Below are 19,129 nucleotides of genomic sequence, written 5' to 3'. Positions count from 1 at the left end.
AAGCATTCAAAGATGAGCTCACACCTATACTACAGAAATTATTCCACAATATAGATAGTCATTTTCAAAACAGTTTTGACTTATGTCATGGAACTAACCTGGAAATCAGGACAGGCTACTCCAAGGAGATTAAATTTGCAAGGGAAGGACTGGGGAGGGAAGTGTTAGGCTGGTGGAAATCTCAGGGAAAGGAGAGTAGGAGTAGGGGAGGAGGAAGGGGGAAGGAGGGGCATCTCAGGCCAGAGAGGGAAGGAGCTGGCAGTGGGCGTGGGTCAGCCAGGTGGTCATGCCCAGGCCTGAGTGTAACCTGGAGAGGAGCTCAGCTTTGCCCAGCAGTTGCCCCAGACAGTCTCTCTGTCTGTCTGTCTGTCTGTTCCTGTGCATCTTGAGGTTTAGGGGTTTCTGTCTATGGTCATCTTTATGCAGCTCTTCTGAGCTCAACTCTGTACTTACACACAGGAGCAGTTGCTTACCCAGCAACTCCATTCCAACAGGAGCTCTAGAGCCCACAGGGCTGAGGGGCCTAATCTCCTCATTGGCACATCCCTGGGGTGAGGGATGCTCGAAGTCCTGGTTTGCCAACATTTCCTTGGGCTGGGACCGCTGCTCCTTGGATAAGACCAGACCATCCAATATTGGAAGGCCTGACATGACTTCAGGTGGGCAGGGGACAGCCTGTGGGGGGGGCTGGCAGCCCCTCCCAACCTGGAGTCCCATAGGGCAGGCCCCTTGCAGAGGGGCAGATACTTCCTATGGTTGGTATCAATCTTTTGCTTTTGCAGGCCCTGGTAAGCAGGGGTGGGAACTCCAAGGTTTGTTCACCCAAGGGCATGGCCTAAGGAGACGAAGATGTGAAAGGTGTGAGAAGAGCACCTCCCACTTTTGGCATTTGAATCCCAGCTCTGCCTTTTCTCCGGGTGTGCTACCTTGGGCAAGCTGCCTCTCTTGTGGGCTTGTCCGATCCTCCCTGAAGTCAAAAGAATGGTGGCATTGATAAATTCCTTGAGGGGGTTGACCGATGTGAATTTTGAAAAAGACAATGTGTGTAAAGTACCTATCATGAATCCGGGCTGGTGCTATTGTCAAAGCTGAGCGCCTACTATGCACTGGGCACTGTGCATGGTGTTAGGCATTTAGAAACGATGAGACACTGTCTCAGGAAGCTCACAGTCTATCAGATAAAATAGTCACGTTGACGACTGAGAGTAAAGGGAGTTGTGATCAAGTTCTGTGTGGTCCCTGCACACGGCAATCTCAATAACAGGCAACGCCTATGGAGGGTCGACAGTATCCAGAATGGTGTGGAGCACCGTGCATGGATTCACTTGACTAAATATAACAGCAGCTTCACATGCTAGGTCTTATTACCCCATTTTACACATGGAGTACTGAGGCCTAAGGAGGTGAGGTAACCCGCCCAAGGAGGCAAGGCTGTGGACGGTAGAGAGAAGCTTTGCGGCCAGGCAGTCTGGCTCCAGGATCCCTGCTGTTGAGCACTGCACTCTGCTGCCCACGCCCCCACACAGACGCATTGAAGAGAGAGCCATGCAGGCTGCGCAGACCGCAGCAGGGACACCAAACAGAGGAGGCTACATTCCACAAAGCATAGGGTTCCCCTGGCAGGAGGAGGTGAGGGCAGCGCTGGTGTAGGAAACTGCGTGAGCAGAGGCATGAATGTTGGAGCTGAGAGTCAACCTGCAGGGCGAGGCAGAGGCTGGGACCCCGGCACGATGCCAAGGTTTGGATCTTTCTGCAGGTATGATGGGTTCTGTGTTAGAGGAATATTCTTCTGGCGGAAATGTCAGGAGCAATGTGGCTTCTGGTAGGGAAGCCATCAGGAAGGAGGCTGTTGCTAAAGACAGATAAAAAGCCAAGAGTTGGCCAAATTTTTAGGGCCCACAAGGATTAAGGTATTCAGCCCTGAGGAGAGAGGGGGGTAGCACAGGAATTTAATCTGAGTCTTTCTGTTACTGTGGTTTGAAATGGGAAAACTCCCCATTTATCAGGTAGGACTCTTCTGGGTGCAAATGACAGAAACACACTCAAACTAGCCTAAAAAATACAGGACATGTCTTGGCACACATATCAGAAAAGTCCAGAAATAATTCTGACTTCAAGCAAGGTGGATCTAGGGGCTCAAATGACACCCCCAGAATTCTGTCTCTGTCTCAGGGAGACTGTCCTCCATGTGGCTTTATTCTCAAGCAGGCTGTCCTCATATGGTGGCAAAGATACCCATCAATGTCCCCAGTTCTGAGTCTTCTCAACTCAGCGACCCCAGCAGGAAGACAGCTCCTCTCTCCTGGCAAGTCTATCGGAAGTCTGATCCCATCTCTGTGATCAAAGGATGGAGCACACTTATAAGCTAGACCTGGACCACATGGCCACTCCTGAAGCCAGAGGAGGAGGTCAACCCTACCAACTGCATGGGGGGTGGGGTTGGTTCCCAAAGGAGAATCAGGGTGGTCACCAGAAGAAGCGGGGACAGAGGTCCACCACACCCTGACTCCAACTGCCCCTGCTTCGTTTAACCGCAGTTACTAAAGTGACAGATGGCAATATCACATAAGTCATTCCACCTATGTGACCCTGGGCAAGTCGCTTACTCTCTCTAAACCTCAGTTTCCTCTCTGGTAAGATGCAGTTCATAAAAAGAATCTGCAGACAAGATTTAGCAGAAACACTCAGTGAAAAGACACAGGGCTGAGTATTGGCAGAATACTAATAATACTTATTAGAATCATTATTGTGATTGTCATAAAGATTATCTCTTATTCGGTGAGATCTCTGGATCCCATGGCTTCCTAGGTAAGACTTATCTCCTCATACCTTCCCAAGGCTACACTGACCTCACTGTAGAGGCTCCAGCCGCCATCTTGGTTAATCAAAGAGGCCAAGACCTCTGATGGGAAGGAATGGAATTACCCACTGGCTCTGAGGTGAATTTCTTAGTGCTTGACCTGCTGAAGTGATTCAGACAGGCCAGCAGTAGGGCCGCCGTGGCCAGGGGATGAACCCAGACGCTCCAGGAGGCCCCACCCTGATCCAATTAGTACTCCGGTGACCCGGAGCCAAGCTCACTTTCAGCAAAGAGAAGTTCTGGTGGCACCAACTGGCCTCTGGGGCTAATGGGCCTGAAGATGTCCAGTATCCTGAGATCGCCCCATCGCCTCAGACACTAGGGGGAAGGGAAAGGGCTGTGTGTGTGGCCAGATGGCCCCTCCCTTCTCCAGCTGCTCTGTTGGGACCTGGAGGAACCTATCCCCTCTCGGGGCACAGCCTGTTCTCTCAGCCTAGGGGGATTTCTGCCTCCTTGGGACGGGCAGAGGGTGAGGAGCAACAGCTGTCATTTGCAGAACACTTCCTCCATCCAGGTGCTGTGGTTTGGGTGCATTCTTGCATTTAATCTTCACTAAATTAGAGATCGTGATAGCCATGTATGAGGAAACCAAGGCTGAGAGAGGCCGTGGTCCACAATTCCATGGCAGAACCCAGAGCGGGCACCAAAGCCCCCACTCTTATCCACCGGGTCATACAGACTCCCGACTGCCAGCCATAGGAGGCCTCCGCAAAGTCAATGCAACTGGAGCTGCCATTCACTGAGGGTCTCCTGGGTGCCTGGCACTGGGCGAGGCACCTTCAGATGATGATCTCAGTGAGGAGAACTGGTGGGAAAGCCCCCTGAACACCCTTGTGAGGATAGGAGACAGGCAGCGTACACCTACAGAGTGAGCAGGGGGCTCATGGATCCGCCCCTGAGGAGGGCACTGGCTGGTGAGGGGGAGCAGAATCTTAGAAACTCTCCTGGCCCACGGATGCCTCCCTTCTGCCTCACCTTGGCTGAACCAAACCCAGGCAGGCTGAAGCTCAGCACAGGGAGCACCTGGGGCTTGGGTCCACCTGGAGCTGAAAGAGGCTATGCCTAGAGCAGAGGCTGGCAAACCACAGCCTGCGGGCCAAATGCAGCCCGCCATATGTTTTTATCAATAAAGTTTTATCGAAACACAGCCACATTCATTCATCTATTGTTTATGGCTGTTCTCCCACTACAAAGGCAGAGTTGAGTAGTTGTGACAGAACATACCTACAGCCTGCAAAGCTCAAAATACTGACTGTCTGGTCCTTTCCAGAAAACTGCCAACCGGTGCTCGAGAGGAGCAGGGCAAAGTGGTTAAGAACGTGGGCCCCTGGCACACATTGCCTGGGTTTATTTCTGGGAGCCTTTCTATCTCTGACTCTTACCAGCTTGTGACCTCACCTCTCTGTGCCTCAGTTTCCCCTACTTCCTCCTTGAGCTCTTGTGAGATTAAATAAGTTAAAAGAAGGAAGAGTCTCAGAGCAGTGTCTGGAACATGGTGCTTGTTGTCTTATTCTGGGAGGCGCTCCAGGAACCCGGGGGGTGAAAACACTCAGAATCATGCACTTTTCCGTATCTTCTCGCATTTCCTGCTGCACAGGTTTGACGAGCCCAGTAATTCTACCATCGGCCAGAGCTGGAGAAACCACTAAAACCAACAAATAAAATTATAACAGGGCATAATGGAAATAAGGGGCTTTTTCCTTCCACAGTAAATGTCACTGGAACAAATTGTCTGAGCCACCAGCCTTATTGTTTATGGATTTATTTGCTGTTTATCTCCCCCTGTATTGGTGACATGATCAATAATTGCCCATAAATACTGGGGGTTTTCCAGAAAGAGCATTTAGAGAATGAAAGGTGAGCTCTGGTTACTTTGATTACTTCACATAAGCCTGGGCCAGAACATGGGAGTTCAAGACGGCTTCGGGGGATGATCGAAAACTCAAGGCAGGGGCAACTGGGTCGAGCAGGGTGTACATCATCCCCCAGTTCCAGGGGGACCCTTGGCAGTGCCCTGACTCGTCTGTGCTTGCGTGCGTGTGTGCACACGCATGCTATATGTGCCTGTGTGTCTGTCAATATATTGGTCACTTCCAGTCTCTGGGTGTCTGTTTCTTTTTCGTTCTGTTTATGTCTGTCTACTTCAGTCTTGTCTGAGTCTGTCTGCCTCAGACCCTGTCACCACCTCTCTGGAGTTCCCATCTCCCACATGCATGCACGCGGAATGCATCCCTGGCCGTGAATCCCTGCCCACACGGGGTTGCTGGCAGAGAGGAGTGGAAGAGAAAGGAGGAAGAACAGATAGCACCCCTGGCCTTTTGTGACCATGCTTGGTCTACATAATTTCCAGGGATGTTGAGGAAAATGGCCAGGGCTTGAGTTTCCAGAAGATTCTAAAGCCTGAGCACGTCCTCTGGGCAGAGTTCCACTTTGGAGAACAATGTTGGGCATTGTGGGGAAAGGAAAAAGCCATTTAGATAGAGGGAACAGCTCCTAGATTTTTTTCCTACCAATGTCCGTCCTTTCCCAAACTGAAAGCCACTTGCTTCCTTCAAACACCACTTTCTGCACACATACTCTGTGCCTGGGTGCTAGCACCAGGCCACTAAAAATGAAGGCCCTTGAGGGCAGCTGCCGGGAGGAGAAGCTGGCCCCCAAATCAGGGCTGACCACGGGGCATGGCAAGGTGCCTTCATGGAGGGACACTTGGAATTCCCAGGGAAGGGCCAGGAGCCAGGATTTAAGCAGGGAAAATAGCTGCTAATTTCTCCACCAGGTTGCTCTGCTCAACTGTCCCAGCCTGGAGACACAGTATTCCTTTCTCCGTCCATCTTGGCCCTGGGGCAGGTCTCGGGTGAGATGAAAAGCACCTATGTACAGAGAGCTCCAGGCCAGAAGAAGAAGCTGATGAAGAAGCTGATGTCCCAGCTCCTGCAGGGACATTAAGAAATGTCACATACCAGCAGGCAGACACTGTGATGGCATTTTGGTTCCACAACAAGGACACACATCAGTATAGGAGTCCTGCCATGGAGATGCACCAGCAGGAAGCAGCAGGGTGCAGGGAGCCTGTCAGCAGGGAAGAGATGGACCAACGCTGGCAGGTGGGCAGACCCCTTCCAGACAGGCAGCCTCACTGCCTGACACCCCTGCCAGGATAGGTAGACAGCATCACCCTCATTGTACAAAGCAGGAAATCAAGGCCCCAAAGCTGTGCCCCAAAACACATAACTAGTAAGTGGCAAAACCTGGTTTATCACATCCCCAAATTCATCCTCTTTCCCAATATCACAGACTTTCACTGCTTGATTCTTTCAAGAGCAAGACCACATGCACTGCCCCAGCCGCTCAGCCCCTGGGTTTGCATCTCCTGGCAGAACGTGTCTATGGTAGGAGGTGATGTATTGTAGCAGCTGAGAAAGGGACCCCAGTAGCCCCAGACTTACAGATGTCTAGCTTAGCATCTCCAGGGAATAAAGAGCTTCTTTCTCCCCAGTTTCCATGTATCTATCCCAGCGAACACTCTGGTTGGCCTTACTTGGGTCACATGCTCACTCCTGAACCAATCACAAGGAGATCACAAAGCTCTGATTGCCCAGCCCCTGAGACAGGGCAGGGTGCCACGATGGATGTGCCCCCATCCAGGACTATGGGTAGGTGTTTAAACTTGACTTGGAGGGTCAGGGAAGGCTTCCCAGAAGAAGGGACTTCTCCACTGAGTCCTGAAAGATGAGTAGAAGTGTTCCAGGCCAAAAAGCAGGAGAACAATGTTCAGACAGAGGGACTAGCCAGTGCAAAAACCTGGGGATGCTCCAGAGCATGTCTCGCCCGAAGCCATATCCCCCATGCCTGGGGCCTGGCCTGCCTTCCCACGGATGCTCAGAGACGCTTCAGAAATAAAATCCACAATTAGCTGTGTGGCTTTAGACAAGTTACTTGCCCCCTCTGAACTTCAGCTTCCTTCTTTATCTGGTGATTTCATCATCCTGACTTTTTAGGACTATGCAAGAATCCAGTTCATTCAGTCTCCAAATATTCATCCAGCACTTCCTCAATACTCATCATCCTAGGGCTTCAGGAGACAAGGCATGGCATGGAAAAGAAAGGTGTGCTTGGGGCTTCTGCGCGTGGCTGACCTGCAGCCAGAAATCAGAAGGGGGCCACGGGGAGGGGCAGGACAGTGTGAGAGAACCTAGGACAGTGAGGGTGGATAATGGCGTCTCCCGTCAGGGAGGATCGGGCAGCTGCCAGCAATTTGTGCCCTCCCCCACCACACTGCCATCCCCCCCCCACACACACACACTGCCATTCCCTCCCCCCACGCACACCTAACCACGTGAGCTCCTGCTACCCTGGGGCCACCTTATCTGTGCCTAGGCCAGCTAAGTAAGCATCCAGGGCAGTAAGACTTTTCTCTCTGTGCCTTTGTCAGGCAACTTTCTAACCTGAACAACAGGTTGCACCAATCTCCAGCAGGAAGGAGAAAGGAAACTGTTTCAGGTTTGGGTGGCTGCAGAGGGAATTCCTGCCCCACACTGCCTACCTATCCCAGGTGTCTTTCCTCCTCCCCACCCCAGCAGGCCAGTCCTGGGCTCCAGCTCCGGAGCACCCATGTGCCGCTAAGGTGAGCAGGTTGGACGCTCGGGAGACCAGGGAGCCCTGCAGGTGCTGGTTGGTTAGCCGGGAACTCAGCCAGGGACTCAGCCAGGAAGGACAGCAGGTGGGGACAGCCCTGGAAGCCCAGCCAGGACTGAGCTTTGCCCCTCCCCACATCCTGCCCTGAAGCCAGAACCCCTGCTTGGCATGGGAATGACAGCCCCTGCCCAGGTTTGTGTCCCCCAGCCCCTCTCTCCGCCCCTATCTCTCTCTCTCTGCTTGTCTTGTTCTTTCTTTCTGTCTCTCCCTCTCTCTCTCTGTATCTCCCTCTCCCCATCCCCTGAACCCCTGTCCTGGACTCGATCAGCCTGGGTGGACTCTGTCTCCGTGCACACTCTCTCCGAGAAGATCCACATCTGTCCGTCTTCCATCCTGTTTGGCTTCCAGCTGTCCGGCTCCTCCGCACACAGGGGACCCTGCAGAATGTCTTTCAAGTCTCACCCAGGGGCCTGGGCTCCTGGACCATAGGTCACACCCTCAGCACAGTTGTCATAATAATATACTTTTGTATCTGGGAGGGGGAAAAAGCGGGTAATTTGAATTTCAAGAAGTTAAAGTTTCACAAAATGTCTGTGGGTAGATCCAGGGACGGCTCAGTTTTCTAACCCGGAAGGCCCTAAGTGAGCAGGGCCAGGTGGGAGGACTGTTACAACCATAAAAGGACGTGTGGCTCTGCAGTTGCTGCTGTTCAAACATTAAGGACTGGGCCGGCCCGAGCACCCCCGTGTACACGTACGGGGAGGCCGCAGAGGTGGAGAGACTTGCCCAGGGTCAAAGAGGGTGACGGGGCAGTGCCAGGCGTGAGTCCAGGTCTCCTGCCTCAGGTCCGGGCCCTCGGCGGTTGGGCTCTGGAGACGATGTCTGTTGAGATGGATTTTTAGGATAAAGAAGATTCTGGGGTGGAGGGGGGCAGGACGAGTGGTGAGAGCAAGGTCACTGCAGTCAGAGAAGGCCACCTGCTGCCCCCAGGCTGGCTGTGGCCCTGAGACCCAAGACCACCAGCCCGGCCCTCCCCTCCCCTAAGTCTCCACAGACCTCCTGGGGGTTTTCAAAGCTGCCGAATCACTGGTAACTGCCCAGCACCCGCGGGTGACACAGGAGAGAGGTGGGGAGAAGGATGGCCCTGCCCCTGCCTGGGACTCAAGAAGGAAGGAAACCTTGGTTTCAACCCTCCTCTGAGACAGAAAGTACTGGACCCTGTGGGGAGTGTCAGGGCGCGTTCAGCAGCTGAGGATGTGCGTCCCAATTCTGGCTCCTGCCCTCGCAAGCTGAATAACCCTGGGCTCAACCATGCTGGGTCTTGCTTGCCCGTCCCTAAAACGGGGGTCATGAGGATTAAAGGAGACACTGTGTAGACAGCACCTGGTGCAAACTCACCTGTAATATGTGAATTCTGGTTACTCTTCATTTTGGTGCATCAACAAAAATCGCATAAGCTTCTGCTTTCTGATGGTGTTGCTGATGTTGGCTGATTAGCTCAACATCTCTTGGCAGGCAGGCAGGAAGGGAGGAAGGAAGGAGGGAAGGGAGGGAGGAAGAAGAAGGAAGGAAGGAAGGAAGGAAGGAAGGGATGGACAAATGGATGGATGGATGGATGGTTGGATTGATGGATGGAAGGTTGGAAGGATGGATGGATGGATGAGTGGACAGACAGATGAATAAATGGATGATTGGATGAGTGAATAAATAAAATCGTCCAGAAGACAGTGGCTAACCAGGCTGCACCTTCCTCTCCTGTCTAATCTCTGCACTTAAAACAGACATAGTAAATTGAATATGAAATTCCAGGGGCAAGAGTGAAGGAGAGGGGGAGGCAGAGAGGAAGAAGGAAAATTGCCCCCGATTCACATGGTAGGTAGTGAGAACCCAAGTGACAGGATCACGATCTCTTCAGCTCGAGGTGCCCGTCTCTAATCTTCAGTCCTGTTCATTTCAGACCTGACAGCCTTTTCCAACTTGGTTTTCTTCTCTTCCTAGGTTAACGCTGACCTCAAGCCGCTCCTCACCCAGACAGGATGAGAGTGTCAGGTAGGCCCAGATCCTGAAGATTCTCCAGGGGGGGCCCTGAAGTTGGTTTTGGAGGCATCTTTCTGTCAGCAGTGTGCGCCCGTCCTGGGCTCAGAGGTGGTTTGGCTTTAACTGTTCTCACATGGTCAGGCCAGAATTCCCAGGAAACCAACCCAGCGGGAGCCGGGAAGAGAGGAGAGGTGACTCCTTGCCTCTAGGCTGAAGGGCAGGAGAAACTTTGGCACAGCGGCCCCACCTGGCTGGATCACAGGGATTAGCCTCCTGTTGGAAACACTTGGCCCTGGTTAGAAATTAGGGACAAAATATTTACCTCGAGGCGGCCATTCTAGAATCCTCACACCATAGGGCCAGGCAGGAGGAAGGCAGAGGCCTTCTGGTCCACACCCTCATACCGTACCCCCTTTGTACAGATAGGGAAGCTGAGGCACTAAACAGGAAGTGCACATGTCTCATTTCTATTCCCAAACACTTATGAAGATTCAGGAGCACATGTTTTGGAGTCAGTTTACTAATCTGGGTTCAAACCCTACTTCTGTCACTTACTAGCCAAGTGACCTTGGGGAGGTGACTGCCTCTCCAAGCCTCAGTTTCCTCATCTGTAAAATAGGGGTAGGCAATAGCGTCCGGCACACAGGGCTCCTGGGAGGATGAATTGAGATCCTGTATTTAAAAGCTGCTCACATGGTGCCTGGCACAAAATGAGCTGCATAACTGTGACCTGATGTCCAGGAGGAGCGCTGGGTGCCCAGAGCCACGTGGTGGCCTAGGAGACAAGGGGTCCCCGCAGACCTGCACCCCACCTCGCAGGACCCAGGGTACCTCCTTCCTCATCCCGAGTGGTCAGAGACAAGCGCGAGGCCGCAGAGCTGAAGTCAGGGCCGAGGAGCAAAGGCGATGCCACCAGGGAGGCTGGGGAGTGGGGGAGGAGAGCTAGGCGTGCCCGAGCCTCGAAGGTCAGAGAAGAACGGGTGGGCCCGATTCAGAAGGCAACAGGGAAGTGAAATGGACCTGCCTTTTGGTGCTTGTAAGGAAAGGGAGTGGTACAGCGAGCTCCAGGTGGCTCAGCCCGTGCGTGGGGCTGTTCCTCAGTGACATGGGGGATCAAGGAGCAACCTGGCTGTGAGGCAGGGGAGGCCGGGAGCTACGGCTCGATTGAAGCTGCACAGCAAGTCCGGTGTGTGGCTACTTGTGGTGGCTGTGAGGGGGAGTTGATGGAAACTGTAGGGGGACAACGTCACCTCCAAGCCACCCTGGAGGCTGCCTACCGTTGACAACAACATCCCCCCACCCACCCAACAAGCTGTGAGCTCAGTGGCAAAGGCGTTACCATGTCTGCTCTGACTGAGGGACTCCAGCTCAGAGAGGCTGAGCTCCTGCTTGAGGTCACACAGCACCGCTGGCTGCCCTGAGCGCTGGCCACAGCCTTCCTGACTCCTGTTCCAGGGCTCCCCTCCCAGAGCCTGCCTCCTGCTCTTCTGCTGCAGTCCTCAGGCCTCACCTTCGGGGTGGGGGGTGTATAAAAGTGCAGATTCCCAGGCCTCGTTCCTAGAGATTTTCTCTTGGAGGGCTAAGTGGAGCCCAGAAAGGTGCATTTTTAACTTTCTCTCCCAGGGGACCCACTTGGGGGAAAAGTCGACACATGATCTGGCAGCATGATGTCACCATTTACCATTGCACAGATTCACACGTGGCCTTAGCACGTGGTCCCACAGTGGGGTCCCAGCGTGGGTGTGTCTGAACCTACAACATGGGATCTTGTGATGTGGTCTCATTATGGGGATCTGGGAAGGACTCGCGTGGTCTTGTAAAAAGGCCTTGCGGTGTGGCCTAGCGCTGTGGTCTCCTGGCAGCGTCTCCCTGCTCTGCAGGTGTGCTTCGCCTCCTGGCCTTCATCTTTGTCCTGGTCACCACGTGGATCTTCATTCGCAACTATCTGAACTTCAGCATGAAAACCATACGTCTGCCACGCTGGCTGGGTGAGTGGGGCTCACTGCCGTGGGCAGGGTCTGCAGACTTCCATCCCTAGGTGACCCAGGAGACAGACATGGCAAGATGTGCACCAGCCTTTGGGTCTCCAGCCATATGGGGGGACAGGGACTTGAGGGAGGAAGGCTGTCAGGAGCCTACGGGGAACAGAGAAGTGTTCCAAGGAGCTGGGTGACACACGTGTCTGCACCAAGGGCTGCTTTGGAAAGGTGACCCCAAGAAGGAAGGGAAGAAAGAAGGAAGGACAGAGGGAGGAAGAGGAGAAGGAAGGGAGGTAGGGAGGAAGAGAAGGAAGAAGAAAGAAAACGATCTCTATGTTGAGTGGCTTCGCTGGCACTTGCTGTTCCTCTGCCTGGAACCCTCTTTGTGCAGATCCCAGCCCACCCCGCCAACGACCTGCCCTCCCACCCAGCTCCTTGTCAGCCATCAGGTCTCTGCCCAAATGTCACCTCCTCAGAGGCCTTCCCTGACCCCCCAGCTACAGCCACACCCCTCCCAGTTTAGCTTCTCTCATGTCAGCCTGTTTCCTTCAGAACACCATCATCGCCTGTCATTATGTTTGCTTATTTATTTATTTGTTTCCCTGGTCATTGCCTGTCTCCATCCCCCAGCATGTGGGCTTTCGGAAGGCAAAGATTTTATTTTGTGTATTTCCATCTCTCTAGCACCTGGCACACAGCAGATGCCTAGTGAACATTGATGAATGAAAAAAATGGATGGATGGATGGATGGATGGATAGATGGGTGGATGGATGGAGGAATTAGTGGATGGGTAGGTGAGTGGATGGATGAGTCAATGGATGAGTGATGGATGGATGGACAGATGGGTGGGTGGATGGATGGGTGGATGGACAGATGGACAAGTGGATGATGGATGCTATCTGCTTTACATGCATAGTCTCCTTTAATCTGCACAAATGCCCTATGGAGTGATTCATGGTGTGGTTGTGATGTGGACTCAAGCATGTGGTTTTACATGTGATATGAGAAAATAGAAGCTCAGGGAGATTAAAAAACTCACCCAAGCTCCCCTTGGAGATGTCAGACAAGAACAGAAACTTAGGTCTTCTAGATTCAAATCCTTTGTGATCAAGGAAGGAGGGAAGGGAAGGGATTCAGACTTCTGGATTTGTCCTCCTTGAAGACCAAGAACCAGCTCCACTGACAGAGTCAGACATGATAGTCTGTAGTGACCCAGGCCAGCTCACAGCTTCCTAAGGCAGCAAGAAACCAGTCACCCCATCTTTAGCACAACCCCACAGTGGAGTGTCTGAGTTCCCTCACCTCATCTGCTGCTTGGCAAGCATGATCCATGACCCACGATTTATAAGTTTATATAGATGCTTGGTGGCCACCATGTCCCCAGCCCCAGGGCATGGCTTTTATAGACTAGAGATTGACCTGGCTGCACTGATGCCCTCAGAGAAGAGGGGCCCAGGTCAGCGTAGGAGGCTCAGGGTAAGTGTGGAGTGCAGGGGTGTCCTGAGGAGAGAGCCCCAGCCTGAGGTGGGAGAGGAGCAGTGGTTGAAAGGAGACCCCAGGAATTATCTCTCTCCCAGAACTCAACTGCCTGGGTTTGACAGACCAGTACCTCCAAGCAACAGTCATCAAGTGACTGCTGGGTGTCGAGCTCTGCGCTGGGTTCCAGGGACCCTGAAATGAGGAACACGAGGCCTCTGCTTATGGTCTGAGTCAGAGAGACAAACAGACTTGATTACAGAACACAGAAAAATGAACATGCGTTAACATGACCCAGAGTCTCGAGAAGTGTAACCAGTTGTGGGAAGATGGCCGTCAAAACCCATTCACGGTCCGGCACTGACAAAGGGGTAACTTTCGTTTACTTCAGAGCTTCCTAACCTGGTGCACATGCCCCCATTTTGTTATTTTATGTGTTAATATAGAAGCACATGTATTACTATAGCACAATTTTTTATTATTATGCTGATATATATTAATAATTGGTTTCCTTTGTAATTCAGTCTATTTTATTTTATGCATTTAATAACTTGAAATTCATTGGAATAGAAAGTGCTAAGTGGGAATAAATTTATTCTAAAGGGAGTTCATAGTCTTTTTCCAAACCACCAAAGGGATCTGTGGCACAGAAATCAGGAGATCAAGAAGCCCTTGTTTACCTGGCAAGTTAGGCAGGGTTCTTTCAACTCTAACTGGTTTCAACAAAACAGGAGGTCTTGATGCCCACCATGGGCATCTGGCTTCAGGTGTGGCTGGATCTAGGGGCCCCCTCCAATCCCCCAGAGCCTATCTCTCTACACCCCTGGATTTGTTCGTTTCTACTTCACCTCAGCAGGTTAGAACCTTCTTCCGTGGGCAGCTTCCTCCCCAAGGCAGGCGTGATGGCTACTGTCCCGGTGCTCATCCTCCAGCCTGGCTGGAAAAGGCACTTCTTGCTCTCTCCCCTAGGGCCATACAGCAGCCCAGGGAAGGGCTCCGTCTCCAGAGGACTGTAACACTCTGATTGGCCCAGCCCGGGTGACATGCAACTCCTGGCCTTGGAGGCAGGGGTAGGGGTGCTCCAGGATTGGGCAGCCCCCTGAGGACCAAATGGAAAGCGTGTAAGTGTGGGGGTCCCCGCAGAAGAGGAGAGCTCCCTGTCCTGGCATTTCTGCTGCCACTGTGGCCCTGGCCAGTGTGGTAGGAGATCTGACGTAGAACAGCAGAAACAAGTAGGACATAACAAAAGAGGACATGTCAGGAAGTGACCAAGGCCCTAAAGCCCAGCACAGATAGCGCCACAGGCAGTCAGGAAAGAGATGCCCCAACACGGGCCGAACCACCAACAGCAGCACAATCCACCCTTCGTTACGGGCCGGGGGCCAGGCTCTGGGCTTGGCCTTTTCAGGTCGGCCTCCCCGGATCCTCACCACAGCCCACTGAGGGTGGCCGCGCTGGTCTCCACGTGCAGTCGAGGAAACTGAGGCTCAAGGAGGTTAACTGCCACGTACAGTCGCACCCTAGGAGCTGGCACTCAAACTCCAGTGGCTCTCAAACAGAAGCCAGCTTCTTTTTAACCGCGGGAGAGCCGTGTATGTATGTCTGTACATGTGTATGTGTGTATGTACATGTGTGTGAGTGTACGTGTCTCTATGTGCATGCGTGTGTATCGTGTACGTGCATGCATTGTGTGTGCATGTGTCTGTGTTGTACACATATGTGTATCTGTTGTGCTGGTGTGTGTTATGGGCATGTGTTTGTGTGCGTGCATGTGTATGAACAGGTGACAGTGGCAAGGGACTTTTATTTCATTTCAGTAGTGCCATTTTAAAGTCCCTTCTTCCCACTCTCCGGCCCCCATCCTGCAGGGGTGCCAAAGCGCCTTCTCTCTAACCAAATTCTGTCTTCTCTGCAGCTGGCTCTGCCCGCGAGGAGACCGGTGAGTATCTGCCCAGCTCCACCACCTCACCCCTACCCCAGCAGCCCGCCCACCCCACCCCCTGCTCCTGCTTGCCTAGGGCAAGAAGGCCCAGGGTCTCCACTCTTGGCCCTGCAGGTCCCAGAGAAATCTGGGTTACCAGATTCATCCCAGCCCTCTCCTCCCACGGCCCAGTGTTGCCTTCTGAAGCCCCCAGACCCTGTAGCAGGGGTGGGCCCCTCTCAGCCATTCAGACTCTCTCCATTCCCCAGTCCTCCCTACCCCCGGCCCCTGCCTCCCCTCTCTACACCCCACCCAGCGGGGAGCCTAGAGGGTGGGGGCCGTCCGCATCACCACACAGGGACCCAGGCTTGGCGCAGGGCTCCTGCTCCAAAGTGCCAGGGGCCATGCCAGGCACCACAGAAGCCCCCAGAGACAGACAGAAGCAGGTGCTGATTGTCTGCGGGGGTAGAAATGTCAAGTGTGCCAAGAAGGGGGGGAAGCACACCGGGTTCCAGGAGGGTCACCTCCTTCCAATGGGGCAGGGGCAGGGAGGGCTTCAGGGAGGAGGTGGCCTTCCAGCTGTGCCTCCTGGAAGAAGGAATGGGCTATGCAAAGGCCTAGAGGCAGGAATGTGTAGGGCTCCACTGGGGACCTTGGCTGGAGAGTCAAGGACAAGAGCAGTGAGGAGACAGCTCTGGGAGGGCAGCAATGCTGAGGGCCTCAAACGTCAGCCACTGCAGGCGTCTGAACAGGGCACCAGCAAGGACCTCGGCTCCCGAGGCGCAGATGAGGGGGAAGGGAGGGACAGCTATGATGGTAATAGTAACAATGACTGAGTGCCTACTGTATGCCAGACGCTGTTTTCAGAACTTCCAAGGCATCTCTCGTAACCCTACATAGCACCCTATGTAGGTGCTACAATTAGCCCCTTTTTATAGGTGAGGAAACTGAGGCTCAGAGAGGTGAAATCTCCTGGCCAAGGTCACGCAGCTCTGTGGTGGAGCAGAAGTCAAATCCCCACCCCCTCTTCTAGTCCAGATCCTACCCCTGCAACCCCTCTTTGCAAAAGGCCCCTCCATCTTCCTTCTCAAGGTGGTGCCTGCAGCTCCTAGAGTAGGATTTTACCCGACTAAGAAGGGCACAGGAGCCCCAGTGCACTGTGGGATTACAGACTGCAAAGACTATGAATCAACACAACATGCCCTTAGCCCCGTCTCCCTGAGGCCTCCTTAGTCATATTCTGGAGTAGACACAAAGTGTCATAGCATCTTGGTACTGAACACACACTTAGACGTCACCTGCCGCAGGAATGACAAATTCAAGCACACATGCTACCTTCCACCCTGCCAGCTCCCACGGTAGACATCACCAATCAATCCCAGCATGCTCCTCCTCCAAGCCCACGGGCAGCCTCAGAGCTTTATCATTAAGCCTCTAACAGTAGATCCAAAATGACATTTAAGAGGAAACCCGTTGGACAATCCTGAGCTAAACCAACTCCCTCATTTCACAGTTGGCAAAGATAAAGGGAGAGTTTCTGCTAAGTCACACAACAGATTAATAGAAGAGCAGCCCAAGTGCCTGACTACATGTCCACCCCAGTGCTCTAGACAGCACGCTGGCGCCACACCCTGGGCAATGGCCGAGGGTCCCAGAGGGATTGGGCCTCAAGGTTTGAGGCAGCTGGTGGGACGGCCTTCCAACCCAGGGCCCATGGGGCAAATCCTCTGCCTCTCTATGGCAGAGACCCCCTTGGCATCACCTCCCTTCATCCAGCAGCTCGGCTGTGAAGGCTGGATGGTCAGAAAATCAATTCCAGAAAAGCCTGCTTAAGCCAGCCTGTTGACAGCAGGTTTATCAGACTTAGCTGCAGTTGATTAGGCTCCAGGCAAAGTCCAGGGGTGGTCCCTGAGGCCTGAACAAACCTTCCCCTCCCTGCATAGGGGAGACCCTCTGGTCTCAAAAGTAACTGGCCTCTGGGTGAGGGGTGCAGGTGGCTGGAGGGGGCCCTGGCAGACGCTCCTCGGCAACCCCGCAGGCAGGACCTGGGCCCCTTCCTCCTGTCCTGCCCTCTCCCCGGCCCCGGGCATGGCCGGCCACTCTGCCCTGGACAGCCCCTCCCGGTGTCTCCACTCCCTGCCCTCACTCTCTGGGTGATCACGTCCTGGTTTCAGCTCGGTCACACCCATCAGGTGGGTGTGCTGAAACCGGACGGACGGGGAGGGACCCGAGGAGAGTCACTTCCTCTCAGACAGACCCTCAGGGCTGCCCGCTCAGCTGAGGGGACCCACACCCAGCAGGGTGCCCTGGTGCAGGCTGCATCCACTTCTGCTTTACCTACTCAACAGTGCCTCCGGCTTGCCAAGCCTTGCACAGCGGGCTGTGTCCCCTCCAGAGGGGCACATTTTCCTGATTCACCTAAAAGCTCCCTTTAGGCCAGTGAGGGCCCTGGAAAGCGCATTGTCCTTCCCAGCCTAGGCACAGCCTGGCCCAAACGCCACATGCGTTCCTGCAGTGAAGATTTATTGAGCGCCTACTACGTGCCAGGCACAGGAGTTATGGGGACAATGTAGCAAAGTAACAAATATAAAGTGCTTGCCCCAGTGCCCAGCACCGAGCAAGCCCTTGGTGTGTGCCAGATTCCTTAAGGAGCCCACGGGTTTGCTCCAAAGCACGTACCAGCAGACCTTGGCCAGGTGCCTGGCACAGGGGCTGGGAGAGCAAGGCTGCCCGACCCTGCTTCCCCTTTGCAGGTGAACATTCTCTCATTCCATGTTTATCCAGCTCCCCTAATGCTGCCTTCCAAACTACCAGGTGCTGCTAAAAAGCGTGCATTAGTATAAATTAGAGCCTGCCAGGCTAAAAGCGCAGATGTCCTCCCAGCTCGCAGGGAGCCTATTGAGGATGGAGCTGCTCCCAGCTGCACTTGTGGTCCTGTCTCCCGCCCATCACCGGCCTCCTGGATTGGCCCTGAAGGCTGTGTGGAGAGGACACTGGTCTCAGTAACAGCCGCAGTCACCAGAGATGCCACATAGTGAGTGCCCAGTGGGCTTTTCAAGTACCACACTGAGCTCTGAATGGGAGAGCCTGTTCTCTGTTGTATCCCAGGGTCCGGCACTTAGTAGGTGCTCAGTAAACAAGTGACAAATGAATGAATGATAAGAACAATAGCCAATATATATTGCACGTGCTCATTTGTTCCTCACAAGAACCCAGAGAGGAAGGCACCATAGTTAGCCCATTTTACAGATGAGTAAGGTGAGGTGTGAGGAGGTTGAAGACTTCCCCAAAGGAGCCTGGCTAGTGCGAGGCACTCCCAGCCAGCAGGCTGGGGCCCCAAGGAAGTTGTCAGAGGGGGCCTCTGGGAACTCAAAAGGCTGCTGTGGCCCAAGAGAGAGAATCCCTTACTCACGGTGCCTCTGACCATTCAGTCTGGTTGCACTCACTGAGCGTGCCGCGCTGTGCCTGCAGCTGTGACAGGGAGCCCCAAAATCAATTCAGACATACAACCAGCGTCCTGCGTGCTCTGGTGAGGGACAGTGGGGCTCCGTGGCAGATCTCCCAGACTCAGTGGTCAGGAAGGCTTCTCCAGAAGGAGGCCTCTGGGCTTTGTCCTGACCCTACTCCTAGGCCCTGTCCCTTTCCTCCGCCCCTCCCCTCCTCTCCTCCTCCCCGGGGCCCTTCCTGAGCTGCTGCCCACCAAGGCTGGTCTGTTCCCTCCCCAGAAGTCGTAAAGACCAAGTGTGACCTCAGCAAGCCCTGCCCAGCCAACTTCTTCGCATTCAAGATCTGCAGCGGGGCCGCCAACGTCGTGGGCCCCTCTATGTGCTTCGAAAACCAGATGTAAGTACTTGAGGGGTGCCTATGTTTCTTTTATTTCATTCATTCGTTCATTCATTAGAAAATTCAGAGGCTGCAGGGGGCAGACCTGTGAGACCAGTGACACCTTCCCCAGGCTTCCTTTTACTCGAGTACATGAGTCACAAATAATAATCCAAACAGCTTCTATGTCTTCCTGCACCTTGCTAAGAGCTTTACAGCGTTTCTCACCATCCATTCCCCAGCACCCTGGGAGGCGGGGCTGTCATTAACCCTATTGTGAAGATGAGGAGAGGGAGCCAGGATTTGACCTCAGGTCTGTCTAACAGCCAAGCCACTGGGCTTCCCACAAAAGGAGGTACCTGTGTAAAAGGTTCAAGATCAAGACCCAGGCATCAAAG

General features: G+C 53.6%; 1 protein-coding gene across 1 annotated transcript in view; it reads left to right on the top strand.

Annotated features, from left to right (window-relative positions):
* The window catches only part of FAM3D (family with sequence similarity 3, member D), a 35,785-nt gene that overhangs the window by 6,105 nt on the left and 10,551 nt on the right, over positions 1-19,129 (top strand). The window contains exons 2-5 of the mRNA XM_012641180.1: positions 9,494-9,544; positions 11,413-11,520; positions 14,904-14,927; positions 18,635-18,752. Coding sequence (XP_012496634.1) covers positions 9,532-9,544; positions 11,413-11,520; positions 14,904-14,927; positions 18,635-18,752 — 263 coding nt within the window. The 5' untranslated portion in view covers positions 9,494-9,531. The remainder of the gene's footprint in view (positions 1-9,493; positions 9,545-11,412; positions 11,521-14,903; positions 14,928-18,634; positions 18,753-19,129) is intronic.

This window comes from Propithecus coquereli, unplaced genomic scaffold, assembly GCF_000956105.1.
Source record: "Propithecus coquereli isolate 6110/MARCELLA unplaced genomic scaffold, Pcoq_1.0 Scaffold1, whole genome shotgun sequence".
NCBI lineage: Eukaryota > Metazoa > Chordata > Mammalia > Primates > Indriidae > Propithecus > Propithecus coquereli.
This window is presented reverse-complemented; position numbering and strand designations above follow the sequence as displayed.